Raw genomic sequence first — 17,000 nt, 5'->3', positions numbered from 1 at the left:
ACTGTTTTAATAACCGTTGGAAGCCTCTGGCTGTCTTTTTGGATCTTACCAAGACCTTACCTTTAAAATGGCAGCATCATAGTGATTATCTTCAAAACAAACTAAAAAAACTAATATATAAATTTTATGAGTATATATATTTTTATATATTATATTTATTTATTATATATTTTTTTACGTAATATATTCAGTAAAAAAATTATAATAACAGTGTACAAAGCACTAGGTGAATCATGCCTAAGCTATGGTAAAATATATTGGGGTGCTGCATAAAATGAAACTTTAAAGAATATTAATATTGTACAGAAATATCTTTTAAAAGTTATTTTATTTAAATCCAGGCTGTTTCCCTCCAACCTTTTATTTGAACAATCTGGAATATTTAACAGTAAATATTACCAACCCAACCTAACCCAACTTTATATTAAAAATGTACTTAGATTCTCAATTTGTAGTAACCTTTTTAATATTTTAATAGTCATAATGTTAATACTAGAGCAAATACATATCAACAACTAATAATACCCAACCCCTATTTTAGTGTAACTCGAAAATGTCTAACATATATAGCTCTCAAATTATTAAATATGTTGCCGGAACAATTTAAAAACAAAAAATATTATACTGTAAAGAAAAAATTGCACTCATGGATGAAAGTAACATAGTAACAAGATATTTAAAAATAACATAAATTCCATAAAGCGATGAAGACGTTCCTTAAATTTACTATTAACATGCTTCATTTTTGGATAATTCGCACTTAACAAGTCATTAGACCACATCCTATTATCACAAAGTCGTTGGCTGTTAAGCCCTTAGTAAGTCTAGTAAGATCTTCCAGTACCTGCTTGTGCTTTGCATATGCCTTTACAATTGACATCTTCCACCCTTTCCTTTTCAAGTACATTTATTGTGTTTACTAGATTTTTAATCAGAAGAGTCAATTCATTAATTTTAGACTCAAGTTCTTGCCTACTGGTTCTACATAAACTAATTTCTGTTAATAGTTGTTGTTCCTTGGCTTTTAACTCTTGCAAATTAGCACTTAAAAGGTTATTTTGTTTATTTAAGTTTTTAATATGCAAAGAAAACTTCATTTCAGCATCGGAAACTTCATTTTAAAATACCTGACTATTACGCTTTAATCTTTCAATTACTCTACTCTTTTTGTTATTAATCTTTCCGTTATTATCGTTGATTAACTCTTCTTCTGTTCTTTATATGTTTTTCTCTCGTTCTCTTCCTCATTATAATCATGCTTGCATTTTTCTGAACACAATATTTTATATCCATGCAGTTTTATCGATAATATGGATAAATATTGGACCAGATAGAAGCAAAAACCTATTTAAATGTGGAAGAACTGTATAAAGCTTTAGAGTTGGCATGGAAAAATATGGATCCTCACATTATCCAGAGGCTTGTATCTTCAATGCGGAATCAGGAAGTTCCAGGTAAAAAGGTAAAAAAATGTTTATATTATATTTATATATTAGTTATATATATATATATATATATATATATATATATATATATATATATATATGGAAATATATATATATATTTCCAGATTTTATTAGCATTGGATGCGTTTCTGAGAAGGTACAGTGCCCATCTATATTTTAAGTTAAATAGAATAATAATTGTTTAAGTTAAATATAAGGTTGCCTTTACTTTTTGCCAATACTGTATAAACAAGCTTAAAATCAAATTCAACAATTATTGTTCAGGTTCATAAGGGTGGAGACTGCGGCAGTCCTTCTAATATTAGACCAATAACTCTCCTCCCTGCCATATCCAAGATTGTTGAAAGATTAACTGCGCGAGAAGATAGATGTAAACAAGAAAAATGATTCGAAAAATGTTGAAAAGTCGAAGCCAGGTAACGACAATCCCAAAAGTTCTGCTGTAACTGCATAAAAGATAAATAATACTCAAGTAGATGCTACTTCTGTTAGGTTGGTAGTTTTACAGGGCCAACAAAAAAATATTATGGATGAATTGCACTACCTGGAAACCATAAAACATTCTAATGATAGGGGCCGGAATGAAGTAAGGACAAAAAGAAGTAAAAAGAGACAGTTTGTTATTGGAGGGTCTAAAGAGTCTACTATACAGGGTGTCCCTAGGCAGGTATCGTAACATGTATCACGTCTGAATCCCACAACTAAACCAGAGACCTAAACATTTATTAGCTGCAGAATTTCCAGAAGTTCAATGTGAAATACATCCATTAAAACAACCAAACATATATGCATCTATAAAGGTAACCATAATTGAAAGAAGTCGTCCATATTCTCAAAGAGACCCTGATATAAATAAATCAAAGGAGAACAACACAAAGTCTCGGTCTCAAAAAATTCTTTAATTTTTTAGAGTGGTGACACGTGTTTCGCTCCTCCTCAAGCGCATCATCAGACCTAAAAAATAACGTAAACGAAACCAAATAAAATTACAAACCTTTTAACATCTCAATCGCAAGACTTCTAATTCCGTAAACCGAAATCTGGTTAAACCATTGGATAAGCCAGATCCGCTTTCGAAATCAGGAGTGCAAACATTTTGCCGATTGCCCTACGATTTATGTGGGACAGTCCGGAAGGAAAAGCCACCGATACTGTCGAGACCAAGTCAGCGTTTGCCAAACCCCAATAATGTGGCAGTGGTTGCATGACTGCCAGAAGGGCAAAAAGCTGGATCTTCTAGAGAAGCTAGAGATTACAAGAGCGAAGAAGAGTCCAGTTTTAACTTGCGTTAACGACGTGTTTAATTTTAAGCCGGGACTCATTTATAATAACATCTTGTAGTCCCCTCCTTTCTTTTCAAGCTATCGCATGAACGGTGTGGCCTAGCGGTCAACGCAGCAAACGGTAACAGTCTTGCTGCAAGGTTGTACGTTCAAATCTCGATCGTTCCTTTTTACTTTTTTATTATTTTCTTGTATTCATGTTCTATGTTATTGTTTTTTATATATTTGTGACGTCATTTTTTTTAAACTTATATTTTACCTTTCAGTGTGTGTGTATATTTGATCCAGTCGGGAGTCTTTTTAACCTTCTTGAGGTATACTTTTTTGTTTTACTTTAAGGTCTTTTTGTAATTTTATTTGGTTTTGTTTACATTATTTTTTAGGTCTGATGATGCTCTTAGGAGCGAAACACGTGTCACCACTCTAACAAATTAAAGAATTTTTAAGCCAAAAAAATTTCAGGAAGGCTTGGAGGAGGGATATTTGGTACCAGGGGGACCTGGTATCTCGGTAATAAAACAATAATAGCAATATAATAATATAATAACAATATAAAATAATAATAAACAATAATAAAAATAACATATAAGACAAAACAATATGACTAAAAGTGCCCGGCGTAAAATTCAACCAATGAGTAAAAAGCTTCACTTTGCAAAATTGTCTTTAGTTTTTTCCTAAATTTAAGGTGACATTCAGTATTCCTCAAATTAAGAGGTAAATGATTAAAAAGCTTCCTGCCACCGTATACAAACGAGGCCCTTACCCTCTCAGTTCTTCTAATAGGAAAAGGCAGAGAAAATGTGTTACAAAGATTGTACTCAGATGGAGAATTAAGTTCATGTTTGTATTTCTTATGAACAATACAAGCTGTTTCCATTATAAATAAGGAGGGCAAGGTAAGGAAGGAATGCCTCAGAAAAAGATCCGACAAAAAGTGCAGAAAGAGACACGGCACATATAGCGAATTACCTTCTTCTGCATAACAAACAAAGAATTAAACAGATACTCGGAACAAACTCCCCAGAAAACAATTCCACACCTAAGATGGGATTCAATGAGAGCATGGTAAACATTTTTTGCTATAACAAAGTTAAGGGCATTAGCAATTACTCTAATAGCATAACAGTTAGATGACAATTTCTTTTGTAAATAAGAGATGTGGTCTTCAAATTTAAAAAGCTTATCGATCGTCACACCCAAAAATTTGCTTAGGGCAAATGGACTGATTGAATTATTATGTGAAGTAACTGCTTCTAGATCACACCTAAAGAATAGAATTTTAGTTTTAGAGATGTTAAAAGCTAACTTGTTAGCATCACACCACAGCTCAACAAGAGTCAGATCCCTGTCAGTGGCAACTCTCATTCTTTCAGGATCGGTATCATGCCAAAATATAGTGGTATCGTCGGCACTTTTTTTTAAACTTTTTTTAAAACCAGGACCAAAGGCAGATTGACGTATAACAAGAACAAAATAGGGCCGAGGACAGCGTCCTGGGGAACACCAGCATCAATGAGTAGCCTACCAGACTTAGTGTCATCAAAGAGCACTCTCTGAGTTCTACCCGAAAGATAGGACCAAAACCTGTTAAGAGCAACTTCCCTGAAACCATAGATCTCGAGTTTCCGCAGCAGAATTCCTTAACTCATACAATCAAAACCCTTGGATAAGTCACAGAAAACCTCTGCACATCCACCAGAATTCAACCCCAAGTAGAGGCTCTCCAAATGGTTGAAAATAGCATCGCCCGTGCCGAGTCTCTCCCGAAAACCAAACTGATAGACGCTAAGAAGTCCATGCCCTTTAAGAAAAGCCATTATACGAGTATTAACCAGTCTCTCAATCAGTCTGCTAAGACTAGGAAGCAGAGCTATTGGCCTAAAATTTGATAGACTGTTATGGTCACCTTCCTTGTACAATGGAATCACCAAAGCCTCTTTAAGAAAATAAGGAAAAGATCCAGATAATAAAGAAATATTGATTACTTCAGAAAGTGCAGAAGGTGAGGTTTGTGGCAATGCAGCAAGTACTCTCACCAAAACTCCATCCCACCCACCAGAATTCTTACTCTTTAAGTCACGCAGGACAGCTTCAATCTCATCTCAGGAACTTGAATGCTAGTAAGATAAGAGACTGGATCGACATTACACTGGGGCAAACTCTCAGAGAGATTCAAGGAAATACCCTGATAATAAGTGTTATATATATGTGTGTATATATATATATATATATATATATATATATATATATATATATATATATATATATATATCAATATTATTAAGTATATTTATTATAACTTGTATTAAACTTTGTTGGTAATTTTGTAAAGATAGCTTTATATATATATATATATAAAAAATATATATATAACAAAGTTTAATACAAGTTATAATAAATATACTTAATAAATATAATATATTATAATTCCAACAACAAACATTACGTTTTCTCCATTTTGTGTTCAAGAGGATCAAGTTTTTAAATAAAAAGCCTCTTGCACTTAATTAACTAAAAACTAATATTCAAATAAATATATGGAACAAATTTTGAGATATAAGCAGGTTTCACGTAAATATTATAGAGAATAATTGAAATAATTCATAAGACTTAATACCTATGGTAATATAACTTGATCAAAATTTTTTTGTAAAAAGTAACCCCTATTTGTCTTGAGATTCAATATCTGAAAAATTGTGCAGCGTAGATCTGTAAAGTAAGAGGTTTTGAGTGAGGATGTTAATAGAAATAGAAAATAGGCCACATCTTAAGTTTTAAGCGACACAGGCAAATTCTCAATTACCATTTGTTACAACTATACTTAAAACTATAAAAAGATACCTAGTAACAACAAAAAAAAAACATTTTGTTTAAAGACCCCGTATCACGGTTATACAGGACGTCAAAAGAGGTGGTATAATTAGAGGAAAGTTGAGCAATATAGTTTCCTTTTATAATAAAATCCAAATACTTCCTAAATTTTGCAAAAAACTGAAATTTGGGAAAATCATTTTAATTTTTTTCTGGCATTATTAAAAAATATATAACAAAAGTATTTATTAAATGAATAAACTTATGTGAGCACTTTTTCTCGCCTATACGATGACACCATTAAATTTAAAATACGACGTTCTGTCTTTACAGAGCCATCATCAACTTTGTTTTTCTTTTTCGGCGCTATATTGACCATTTGCAGTTTTGAATAGCCCTTTTAATTACCTTTTTAATGAGGTATCTTGTATTTCGAATGAGGATTTATGGTCACCCCTATAATATTATATACCTATGTCTCTATCGCTGTTTAAAGTTTTAAAATAAAGAGCTGTTTTAAAATTGTAAGCGCCGTAAAATTCGAATACGGCGCCCATAAGAAAAACCAACCATTATAATGGAAAATGTATACAGGGTGACCCCTTTGGACAGGCTGAGATACATTCCTGGACAAAATTATCGCACCACTGAATATTTTGTCAAGAAAATTTAAATAAAAATAAATATCAGTTAAAACAGTTTCTTATCTAATTTTTTTTCTTATCTTTAATCTTTTCTTATATAAAAAGCAGAACTAGAGAAAAACTATGTTTATGTGAACAAGTTAACGTGCTGAACAAGTTAGTGAAAATCGATGTTTTTTCTTTGTATTGAATTAAGTTACTTAAATTTCGTTTTGTTAAATAAAAGATAATTTTTTTGTTAATATTTAAGTTAACAATGCGTATTATTCATTTTTTTTTTATCTTTATTAAAAAAAAATCTGTAAAAATCAAGTGGTTCGATAATTTTGTCCAGGAGTTTATTTCTGGGGAACCTAAGTTGTTTACTTTAGTGTATTGCTTTTTTGAGAATAAATAACTTTCAACGACTTCCAACACAATACCTTTCACTCCATAATGTTCAAGAACATAACTATGTATTGTAAAACAATAACAGGGTGAATTATCAATAAAATCCTGCTGATTATTCCCTGCATCCCTCGACTACTATCTGATTTTAATGATGATATATAATATAAGTTCCATGACTGACAACATAGACAAGCTAGGGCTTTGGTTTGCAAAAAGTTAAAATTAGTTCAAGTAATGAATTTATATAGGTAATGAAAACAATAGGTCCCATTATATTCCTTTAAGAAACGCCGATTTTAATTATTTCTGGGAAACTTATTGTTATTTACCTTAGTGTATTGCTTTCTTGAGCACAAATAAGTTTCAACGGGCACTTTTATTTCTTGCTCTAGTTCTGTACAGACATCCACAAAGTATTTGTTGCAAATGTTTGACATCACCAGAGGATCGTTAGAAAGTTGGTCTTGTTCATCCTTAATAACTGATGTATTGCTTTTTTGCCCTTGGCTCCACCGGTTATCTTATTTATGATTTTATATACTTTTTTCATATCATTCTTGTTTCTATTTCTATTTTGTTTTTGTAAAATGTATACATTCTTATATAGGGTGGTCCGGTTTCGATGGCGAAAAATTAAATGGCCGACGGAGAACGAAAAAATAATAAGTTTGCTATTATAAATAATATTCGAAAAATGATTCGTTAAAAAATTACAGGGTGTCAAAATTCTAATTAAAAAAATCAATTTTTTTTATTTTTCTTAAACCACTTTAGATATTTTAATGAAATTTGGCACGTTTAGATAGTTAATCAAAGCGCATCTTTTTGTGCAAAAATTATTAATTTTATACACCAGTGGCGTGTGTGCGGGTCGATCTTCATACAATTTTAATTAATTTTAATTAAAAAAATGATGCGCCACTGTTTTTTTTTATTTCTTTTTTTTTATGAAATCCTTGTTTAATTTAAAATAAAAAACATCTCTTTACTTTTTGTTGTACTATCTATATCCTCTGTAAAAATTTCTATATTATTTTGCAATTTGTCATCAAAAATCATTATCAGCGAATCATTACTAATAAATCCTCTCAATTATAGTATGTGCTATAACCTTCAATATTAAAATATTCAGAAGATGTTAATTGAAAACACTTAATACACAACTCACGGCAAAAATAAACACATCACAATGATTAAATTTTGCTTGTTGAAATAAAAGTAATAATTTATCAAAATTTTCTTGGTAAATTCTGCCTAGTTATTACTTAGAGACTATAAAATTAATAAATTTTTGCGAAATATCCAAAAGCATTACATTAAAACACCTTGCCAAACTTTAAAACGGTTTTATTTGAATTATTCGATTAAAAAACAATGATTTTCAAAAATCCAAAATTACACAAGATGCATTCGACAATAACCATAGAATAAACTGGAATGCTTTCCCAATTTTAGCAAAGAAACCAATTTCAAAATTACGTAAACTAAAGGAAAGTGCATTTATAATGTTAAAATTAATTAATAATTTAAAATATCTGATATTCATATATTTTCTACCATTAAATTACATTAAGATCACACCCCTTTAATTTTAAAAGAAGTAAATAACCTTTGAACTTTTTGCTATCTTTCAAAACAGTTTTTCAAAACTATTAATCAACGGTGAAATTATATAAAAAAGTATTTAAAGTAATTATTAAAAGTATTTAAAGGGAGTATTAACGAGAAATTTAAAAGATAGGTATATTTGGTTCATACCTTTAATATAATTTAATTTAACTTTATTTACCTTGATAACGGTAGTAGATATAACTACCGAAACGTTGGTTCAAATTAGGTATTTTTATTTAAAAAGTAGGTCTTTTCGTTGTTTTTATCGTTTTTAATATTCATAACAAAGTTAGGTAGGATATTGAAAAAAAAAAACGAGCTCAGAGATTAATAGATTAAACCTCAGCTTCTAGGTATATAAAAAAATCTATTATACCTTAAGTAAATTATTGTATTTAAAACTTGAATGAATTTTTGATTGAACCTAAATTAAATTAAGTATAACGAAAGATATCATTAAAGATTTACGTTCATATTTCTTTTAAATACGTGAATAAGTCTATTTTCTTCATCTTTTCAATTTTTGAGCGTGTGAGATAGTATTTTCTAAATTGATTTTTGCTATAAGTGACGTAATACCCAATAAAATAAATAACTCCATAACAGATCTAAGTAATAAAATACAGTAAAAACTATTTTTGCGTGATTACTTAATTGAAAATTAAGACTTTCATTTCATTCATAGCACCCTATTTAAAATTGAAAAAAAATATATGATTATAATACAAAAAAGTAGCAAATGTCCCATATAAAATAAGAAAGTTAGTGTCACACTGAAAATAACTGAATGTTAAAGTATGTTTTTATTAAAGATTACTTACCTTTCCAAAATTTGGAAACAGCCGCCTTATGCAGCATCGTTCGTCTGCCACTTATATAAATGTAGTCTTTATTAAAATGTTTTTCACAACTAAGTCTATTTTTTAGTAAAACCTCATCCATAACATATATTTCCTGGTTTCCACAATTATTTATCCACTCAGCGAGTATTTCTGGCTTTTTTAAAGGGAACTTAAAAAAACTTACAATATTGTTTGTCCTTTTCTTCACGTTACTGCATCCACGATAAACGCAAATATTCATTTTAAGTGACGACCTATTAACAAGTTTTATTTAAAAACAAGCAAAATAAATCTGCTCAATTAAAAGTATTAAAAAATAATAATGAAAATTCAAATTTAATAATCTAGGTGTGTGCGAAAACACCTAAGCCTGTTCGTCCGCTCTCCGGACAATGAAATGATACACGAGATTTTTAAACGAGACCGGGGCGCACTTCTTGTTGTGCCATCTATCCGCCAGCCGCTTTTAGTGGCACGATTTTGCCCGTAAGGTTGCGCATCTTCCCATATTCTCAATCAACGATAATACTGACCATGACTAACAGAATTGTACCATACACATAAAATAATGTTCGTGCTTCTTCCCAGAGATAAAAGCTTTCTTAAACCAGACATGACAAACAAGTAAAACTTAAATTAAAACATAAAACTACATTATCATTAACATTAAAATCTGTAATATTACTAAAGATGTGTTTACAAAACTTGTGAATAGCATCAACAGAGAGCGCTATTCATTACTTGGCCCGTTACAATGGCCATAAATAAAAATGGAAAAAGGCAGCATATTGAGAATTATAGAGCTATCAGTATTCCTAATGCATTAGCTAAAATATTTGAAATAATAATACATAAAGATATCTTCAATTTCACAAAAAATCAACTTAGTGCCCACCAACATGGTTACCTAGTAAGACTATTACTAATGTAAATAATTGTATGCAACTCCATGCCAACTTGAACTTGGTGGCAACATGGTTCAAAAAAAATAGAATGTACACCAAAAAATTAAAATATTCTATTCATGACTACTACATCTGCAACAAAAAATTAAATGCTAAAAGCGAATCAAAGGACTTAGGGGTAATTTTTCAATCGAACATGAGATTTAAACAGCATTTTGTACATTGCACCAACAAAACATATAAAGCTCTGGGGTTTGTGATCAGAAATAACAAAGGGTATAATATTTCAACCATCATATAACTATATAATGCTTTAGTACGGCCACATTTAGAATATGCCTCAATAATATCTCTACCTATGGCTGAAGTAAATATCAATACAATTATAAAGGTTCAAAAGTGGTTTTTAAAATATATATGTTAGACAAAATAATGCATATCCATTAGATAGAACCTTCTATAGAACCATGTTGGACAGTTATGGTTTTGTCTCTCTTTGTGATATTATATGTGGCAGGTATGCAAGTTGTTTTTTTTTATAAATCTCAAATTTCAGAGTACCAAAAATCAATTTAAGAATTCAAAATTCCTCACTTTTTGATGTTAGCCCTGTAAATGCATCACCTTTAGACAAAATCGGTTGAGAATAACTAATGATCTTACTTCGTCCCATGGACTGGATATTTTTAAGCCCAGATCCATGGAAAAAGTTGTCATTGTTCTTAAATTTAACAAATCTTAAGAGCTAGTAGGTAATTGTAACTTTTAACCTGTTTGTGATGTACTTGTTCATATTTACTGTGATAATTGTAAAATATTTAGTTATGATTCTTACATTATCTTGTCTATTTTTACAATATTTATATTTATATTAATTTAGTTTCTATTGTCATTATTATTTTATTGTTATTGTTCTTCTTCTTTTTTTGTAGTTATTTACTGATCCACATTTACATGTAATTACTAATGCTGTGTTTGTAAAGAATAGCAATAAATAAATAAATGTTAAAATTAAATCATTAGCTAGTATGCTAGCTTAAAATTAATTACAAAAAATATTTAAATAAATTACAGGGAATAATATAACACAATGCTGACAAGAGGTTGGAGATTTAAGACAACAAATAAGGCTTTAAATTGATTTTTAAGTTAAAAGTCAGAAAATCATCAGACCTTATAGCTAGCTATATTAGCTTTATTAGCAAAATATGTAACCTTAGTGACATATAAAAAGATGTTTTGAGACTGAGACTTGGAGTTTTTTATTTTTTCTCTAAAGGTTAACATGCAAAAATTTATCAAAACTATAGAACACTCCTTCAGACAACATATCTTTAACTGTTCAAATACATTGTTTTTGTAGTAATGTTTTTATTTAAGCAGGCAGTTTATTAAAGAATGTGGATGCATAGTACAAAGTGGATATTTTTGACTTCTTGAGCCTAACAAAGTGTAGGTTCTCAGCTTGTCTTGTAATGTAATTGCAATACTTGATTGCATCTGTTTAAGTTTTTTTTTGTATATGAGGCATTCAAAAATATATCTAGATGGCAAAGTAAGTATTATTAGTTTCTTAAATAAATGCCTTACATCCTCCCTAGTTAAGTATACATACCCAAGTCCCTCAACAACTTTCAAAGGTGCCTTTGTGGTCCAAATAAAGAATAATTGCGAATATGGGCAGGCTCCTCTAGTTTTTTTTTTTAATGTTAAATCAATAATACTACTAAAGTATTAACTATTGTTTAAATTACTTAGAAACAATTGCAAGTATTTTTTTTAATCTTAGTTTTGTTTCATAAGTAAAAAAACTTTGCTATTTTTTATTGCCACAGTTTTTTTTTTATAAATTGAAAATTCTAGCAGATATGAGAATAGTGCAAGAGATCAGATAAGCTAAACAAAAAAACAGTGAGTTCAACTTTTATGCAGGGTACATCAAAAAAAGTTTTGAAAAAGAAAATTGTGGATGATTCAAGAAAATGTTATTGTAGAGATTCTAGCAAATAATTGATGTGCCAAATTTCAAATAATTATCACAGAACATAAGAAAGGAAACATAAAATATGAACCATCCGATTTCTCATTTGTTCATCTTTGAGTTTTTCAATATGCAGTTGTACTATATTTACTGCTAAGACTGGTCTAAATATTAAATACAAATTTGCACAATTTCGAGCACAATAAAATTATCAAACATTATGAGGACCAATGCCTTTTTGGCCAGATGTTCGCCTTAAGGATCAATGTGGTTTTCTATTGGAGGTCTTATTATATTTAAGATTTCATTAATGTATGGCAAATGATGTGAGCCTAGTGCCATAAGCCAGATTTATAATATTTTAGGTTGCATTTCATTATTCTTAACTTCATGATATAGGTAAATTGATATAGAAATTAAGTAATATAAGCAAGATTTGTTTTTTAATAATAAGAGATTTAAACAATTCTTGTAATATTAATAATTCAGAAAGTATGGCATAGATAAATATATACACATAACATAAAGATTGAGAAATATCACTTCAAAGATATTACCAAAATTTTTTGGAAAAAAAAGAAATTTTGAAAATCTTAAGGAATAATAATTATCCTAATTTCAACTTAAAAAAGAAATAGGTAGAAAATACTTTTATTTATCCAAGTTATATTAATTGCAAATTTGAAATTCATGGGGAAAATTATTTTGCTATCATAATATATTATATTACATAATATAAAAATTAACAAGCATAAAGTGTTTAAAAAAAAATACTAATTTGCTTATAAAACCAAAAACTTACTGTAATCTGAAATATTCCCCATGCTACATACAAATCCTTTTGAGGATCCTCCAAAGGCAGTTTCTCCAAATGTACTGCCAAAGGTTCAACATGTTCGGTAACCAAATACAAAACCTTTTCAGTCTCTAAACTGTCCAAGTAAGTTAGCACACTTGGGTGCCGGAGAGTCTTTAACCGTTTGATGGCTGCTTTGGCAATATCTAAGTGAGAATCTGATCCGCTCTTCTGGTCATATACAAACACAGAAACCTCTTCATTTGAGCCCTAATTAAAAGAGAAATAATTTAGAACTTTAGACAAAATACTGCAATGCAGCAATGACGCCAACCTTTTTCTTTCCTTTGTGCAAGGACCAAACGCTTTTACCCTCGAAACCCGGTACAACTTCACCGATTTCGAAATTAAAATCTTTTGATGGATCTCTGGAGAAAAACGACCACATATTTCGCAGGTGGTAGTTATCAAAAAATTGGAATTTAGTTGGGCTTTTATATTTATTTACAAAATCATGACATCATGAGGTACTTAACCTATAATTACGCGTCACGATAAGCGTCAATGTCAAAGTCATTATTACCCACGGGGAAAAAGGGAGTGGTTGAAGATACAATTTTATTTAATAAATCGCAACTCCTGTTGTTAAAAAATAATGTCCACTTTTACATTATCTGTTTCGTATTTTTTATAGAAATACATACTTATGACTAATGCAAGGATAATAACAATGATAATTTTAACAGAGTAATCGGTAATCCGGAATTCATACTATCGAAGTGCTGTAAAGGATGGACTACCAATTTTTGAGCGTTGTCCAAATCTTCTTTAATGTTTTCAAGATTTATTTCTTTTAGTCTAGAGGTTCAATATTTTGAACTAATCGCTCATCCATATTAATCGAAGAAAGTTTTAAATCTTTAAGTCTTTTTAATCTTCTAAGATTGATTGTCTCTGATCTTTGTGAGGGTATAGGGCCCGGTTGTACAAGCAGTGGCTTAAGCTCTACTGAACTGCAGTTTTTCGTTGAAGGTAGTTCAGTGTTTGGTGTTTTGTTTCAGTACATCAATCAACCTAGTTTAAACAAGTACAAGTTTGTTTATACTAGGTTGAATTTAAAGCCTGCAATAGTGACAAATGGTATTTATTAATGTATAAGAAACACTATTGTTGATTTCCCCTGAGGCATGTTGAATATTGTTATTAACGTTATTGGTCAACTCTAGTGCAACTGCAAGTTCTTTATTGATATTTGGAGGATTCCCATCTCCCATAGACAAAGAAATATTATGAAAAACACTGCAGCCATAACAAGTTGTTGATTTGTGTATGCTTCCAAAATCCTCAACAACTTGCAGAAAACTTACCTTTTTAATAGCAGTCAATGGTCATAGTTTCTAAAAGTATTTTTAAAGTCTATAAATAGTGTTATTGAACGAATACTAATCATCATACTTGTTCGTAACTGATGAAATTTGTCTTAAAGCTTGCTTTTTTAACTCAAATTCTTTTTAATTCCAAATGTTAAAACGATCTGGTCTATTCCTGTAGATATACCTGTGGTGATCTGGTGTATACAATTTAATTTACTAACTAATCTAGGGTACCTAGTAACTAATAAATTAGCACCTTACCAAGCACAATAATTATTGAACGGCGGCTGTATTTACATAATTAAAAAATATCAAAATGATATTCTAAAGTCAGAACAAAACTATTACTAAACATTAACCTAACCTCAAAAATTTGCTTGAACTCCATTTGAACGCTCAAATTTGGACGTTCAAGATGAACCGTAGATTATCGTTTGAACCAACACTGCACAACGGATTAATTCCGCTGGTAAAAGAATTGGAGATTTTTATGAACTGTCGTTGAACGCTCATTGTACAACCGAACCTAAGTAGGGTTGGTTTACTTATAGTTCCGATACTGTATTGACTGGGACATTCAAACTAGATGCGTTTCTCAGAACTCGGAATTACTATGATTGAATTATTATTTAACTGTGTAGCAGACGTCTCTTTATATTTTATAGATATCATTGGAGAATGATTGGTTACATTAATAGTTTGAACAATGCATTGCAATGGTTCGTTTTGATTGAGCAATTTATTAGGACATAAAAACGTGCCTTCTACTTCAAAGCAGATTTTTCTTAAATTATAGAAATTATTATAAGATTTTAACAAATAGGGATTATTAATGGTGATACAGGAATTGGGTATATATGATAAAGCATGTAAGGTTTTTCTAATATTAGTGGAATGGCTACGTAGAATATTAAATTATCTTTAATTGTTACGTCTGCATGTTCCATTTTTATAATATTTGATTATATTGTCAAAAGATATCCGGTTTTTAGGCTCAATGTTCAAGATAATCGTTTTAAACTCTTGATATTTAAAAATTCTGTGATGCATTATATTTATCTCAGCGAAATTAATTGCGGTTTGCACGTTCGTATAGATTTCAGGTATCACTCGAAGGTTGTTCTCTAAATCGTCAAGTAGCAAAATAAAATAAGGAGTTATGGTTATAGACTGGGTCAATGATACTTCTTGGTTATTTTTAATATTGCTTTATTGGGTGTCTACTGTCTATGTCTCTCGTCAACTTTTTAACGATTGTCTGGGTTAGGAAAAGGTCGTGATGCAAGGTATTTTGGTTATCTTGTATACGTATTATAACGTTCTTGATCGCTATCGTTTAAAGTGCCAAATAATAACTTTTGAATTTTACCTATAAAATTAGATAATTTTCTTCTGACTCTATTTTGAGGGGTATACATGATGGTAATTTGTGACGATATAACTAATTCCTTGATACACTGGTAGCAAAGAATTCGTTAATTCTTCAATCTTATACTGGGCATTGTAGAAGTAGAAGAATGGTTAGCTTCATGGTTTCGTTCCTGAAAATCACGATCATCTTTTAATAATCTTGGGATGTCGCTGATTTCTAAACTTAGTTTTCTTATATTTAGGTTCTAGTTTTAAGGCTAGTTTTCACAGTGTACTTACAAAGTGTGTAGTAGTTTCAGGTATTTCGGGGTCATTTTCTCGTTTTTTATTTAGCTTTGCTACAATTATATTTTCATTCAGTGCTTTTAATATTTCTGCTAGTTCATTGTAGCGTTTTATTTTTCTATTCCTTATGTTCACTAACGCTCCATTGACATTTCATTAATTTCAATAATTACATTAATAATTTCTCTTCTTTCTAATATATCTTCATACCATCATTTAAATAAAAATTAAATTACTTGTGTATCCTTATTCTTTATTAATGGCAATTTTTTTCTCCAGGCCTTGTCCACATGCTAGATACAAAATAGACTAAAAAAACAGTTTTCTAAAAAATTTTGAAATACAGTTATATTCTTACTTACCGGTATTATGCATCTGACATTACATATAACCATGACAATTCGATTATTTTTTAGCAAAAAAGAACAGGCTCCAACTTAAATTTAGCAATTTATTTCAGTTCTCTAGCATTTATAGTTACTTCACAATTCATTTTCAAAGTTCGAATAAATACGCCATGTTTAATTTTTTCCTTGTACCAGCGCGGCCGGGATAATACGTCACAGGCGGCCAAGTGGACGCAACGACCGACGCTAGCATGTCGACCGCGCACGCTGCTTTGTCAAAATAACGCCTGGGCACTAGGCTGTGACTGGCTGGCTAGCGAGCGCTCTATAATACACCGTCGCGTCGCGTCGGCGTCTATGACGTAGCGCGTAATTGGGACGGAATCTCGGGAGGTATAAAAAACCCCAGACTAGCAGCCTTATAACTTTGCAAATACTTACCCTAACAACTTGAAATAAACGTCCTTGTTCTTATAAACTTATGTTGTATTTATTTTTGGGAAAAAATATATATTTTTTTTAATTTTCCAAGCCCATTGTCCCAACTTCCTCTTTCAGAAATGTAAAAAAAAACATTTATAATCTCCACATCACTTCTACTGGAAATGCAAAATGCGCATGGAAAACCTTGTCTTAATTCGTCTAAAACTACGATAGTATGTATTTCAAATTTATATTTATTCAGTCCGTGCGTTCCATCAATGCATATGCAATCCTTCGAATATTTTTCCAAAATTGTCTTTTTTCCTTCCGTCATTATTATTAGAAGAAAATCTTCTGATTTAAGCTGTGGATAATTTTCTAAAATTGTATCTTGGGGTTTGTAAAATATGAAAGATGACGCCTTCATCTCTTCAACCCATGCATCTACACTTACTGCATCGTTAGTATG

At 30.5% G+C, this 17,000-nt stretch overlaps 1 protein-coding gene across 2 annotated transcripts in view; it reads right to left on the bottom strand.

Annotated features, from left to right (window-relative positions):
- LOC126734559 (N-terminal kinase-like protein) overlaps positions 1-13,279 on the bottom strand; it is a 116,066-nt gene extending 102,787 nt beyond the window's left edge. For both annotated transcript variants that reach the window (XR_007660080.1, XM_050438245.1), the window contains exons 1-2: positions 13,067-13,279; positions 12,739-13,002 (exon numbers count right to left, since the gene is read on the bottom strand). Coding sequence is in view for 1 of the 2 variants with exons in the window: in XM_050438245.1 (XP_050294202.1) it covers positions 12,739-13,002; positions 13,067-13,180 (378 nt within the window). In the remaining variant the exon portion in view is untranslated. The remainder of the gene's footprint in view (positions 1-12,738; positions 13,003-13,066) is intronic.
- Between the last annotated feature and the right edge of the window lie 3,721 nt (positions 13,280-17,000).

Source organism: Anthonomus grandis, chromosome 3, assembly GCF_022605725.1.
Source record: "Anthonomus grandis grandis chromosome 3, icAntGran1.3, whole genome shotgun sequence".
NCBI lineage: Eukaryota > Metazoa > Arthropoda > Insecta > Coleoptera > Curculionidae > Anthonomus > Anthonomus grandis.
This window is presented reverse-complemented; position numbering and strand designations above follow the sequence as displayed.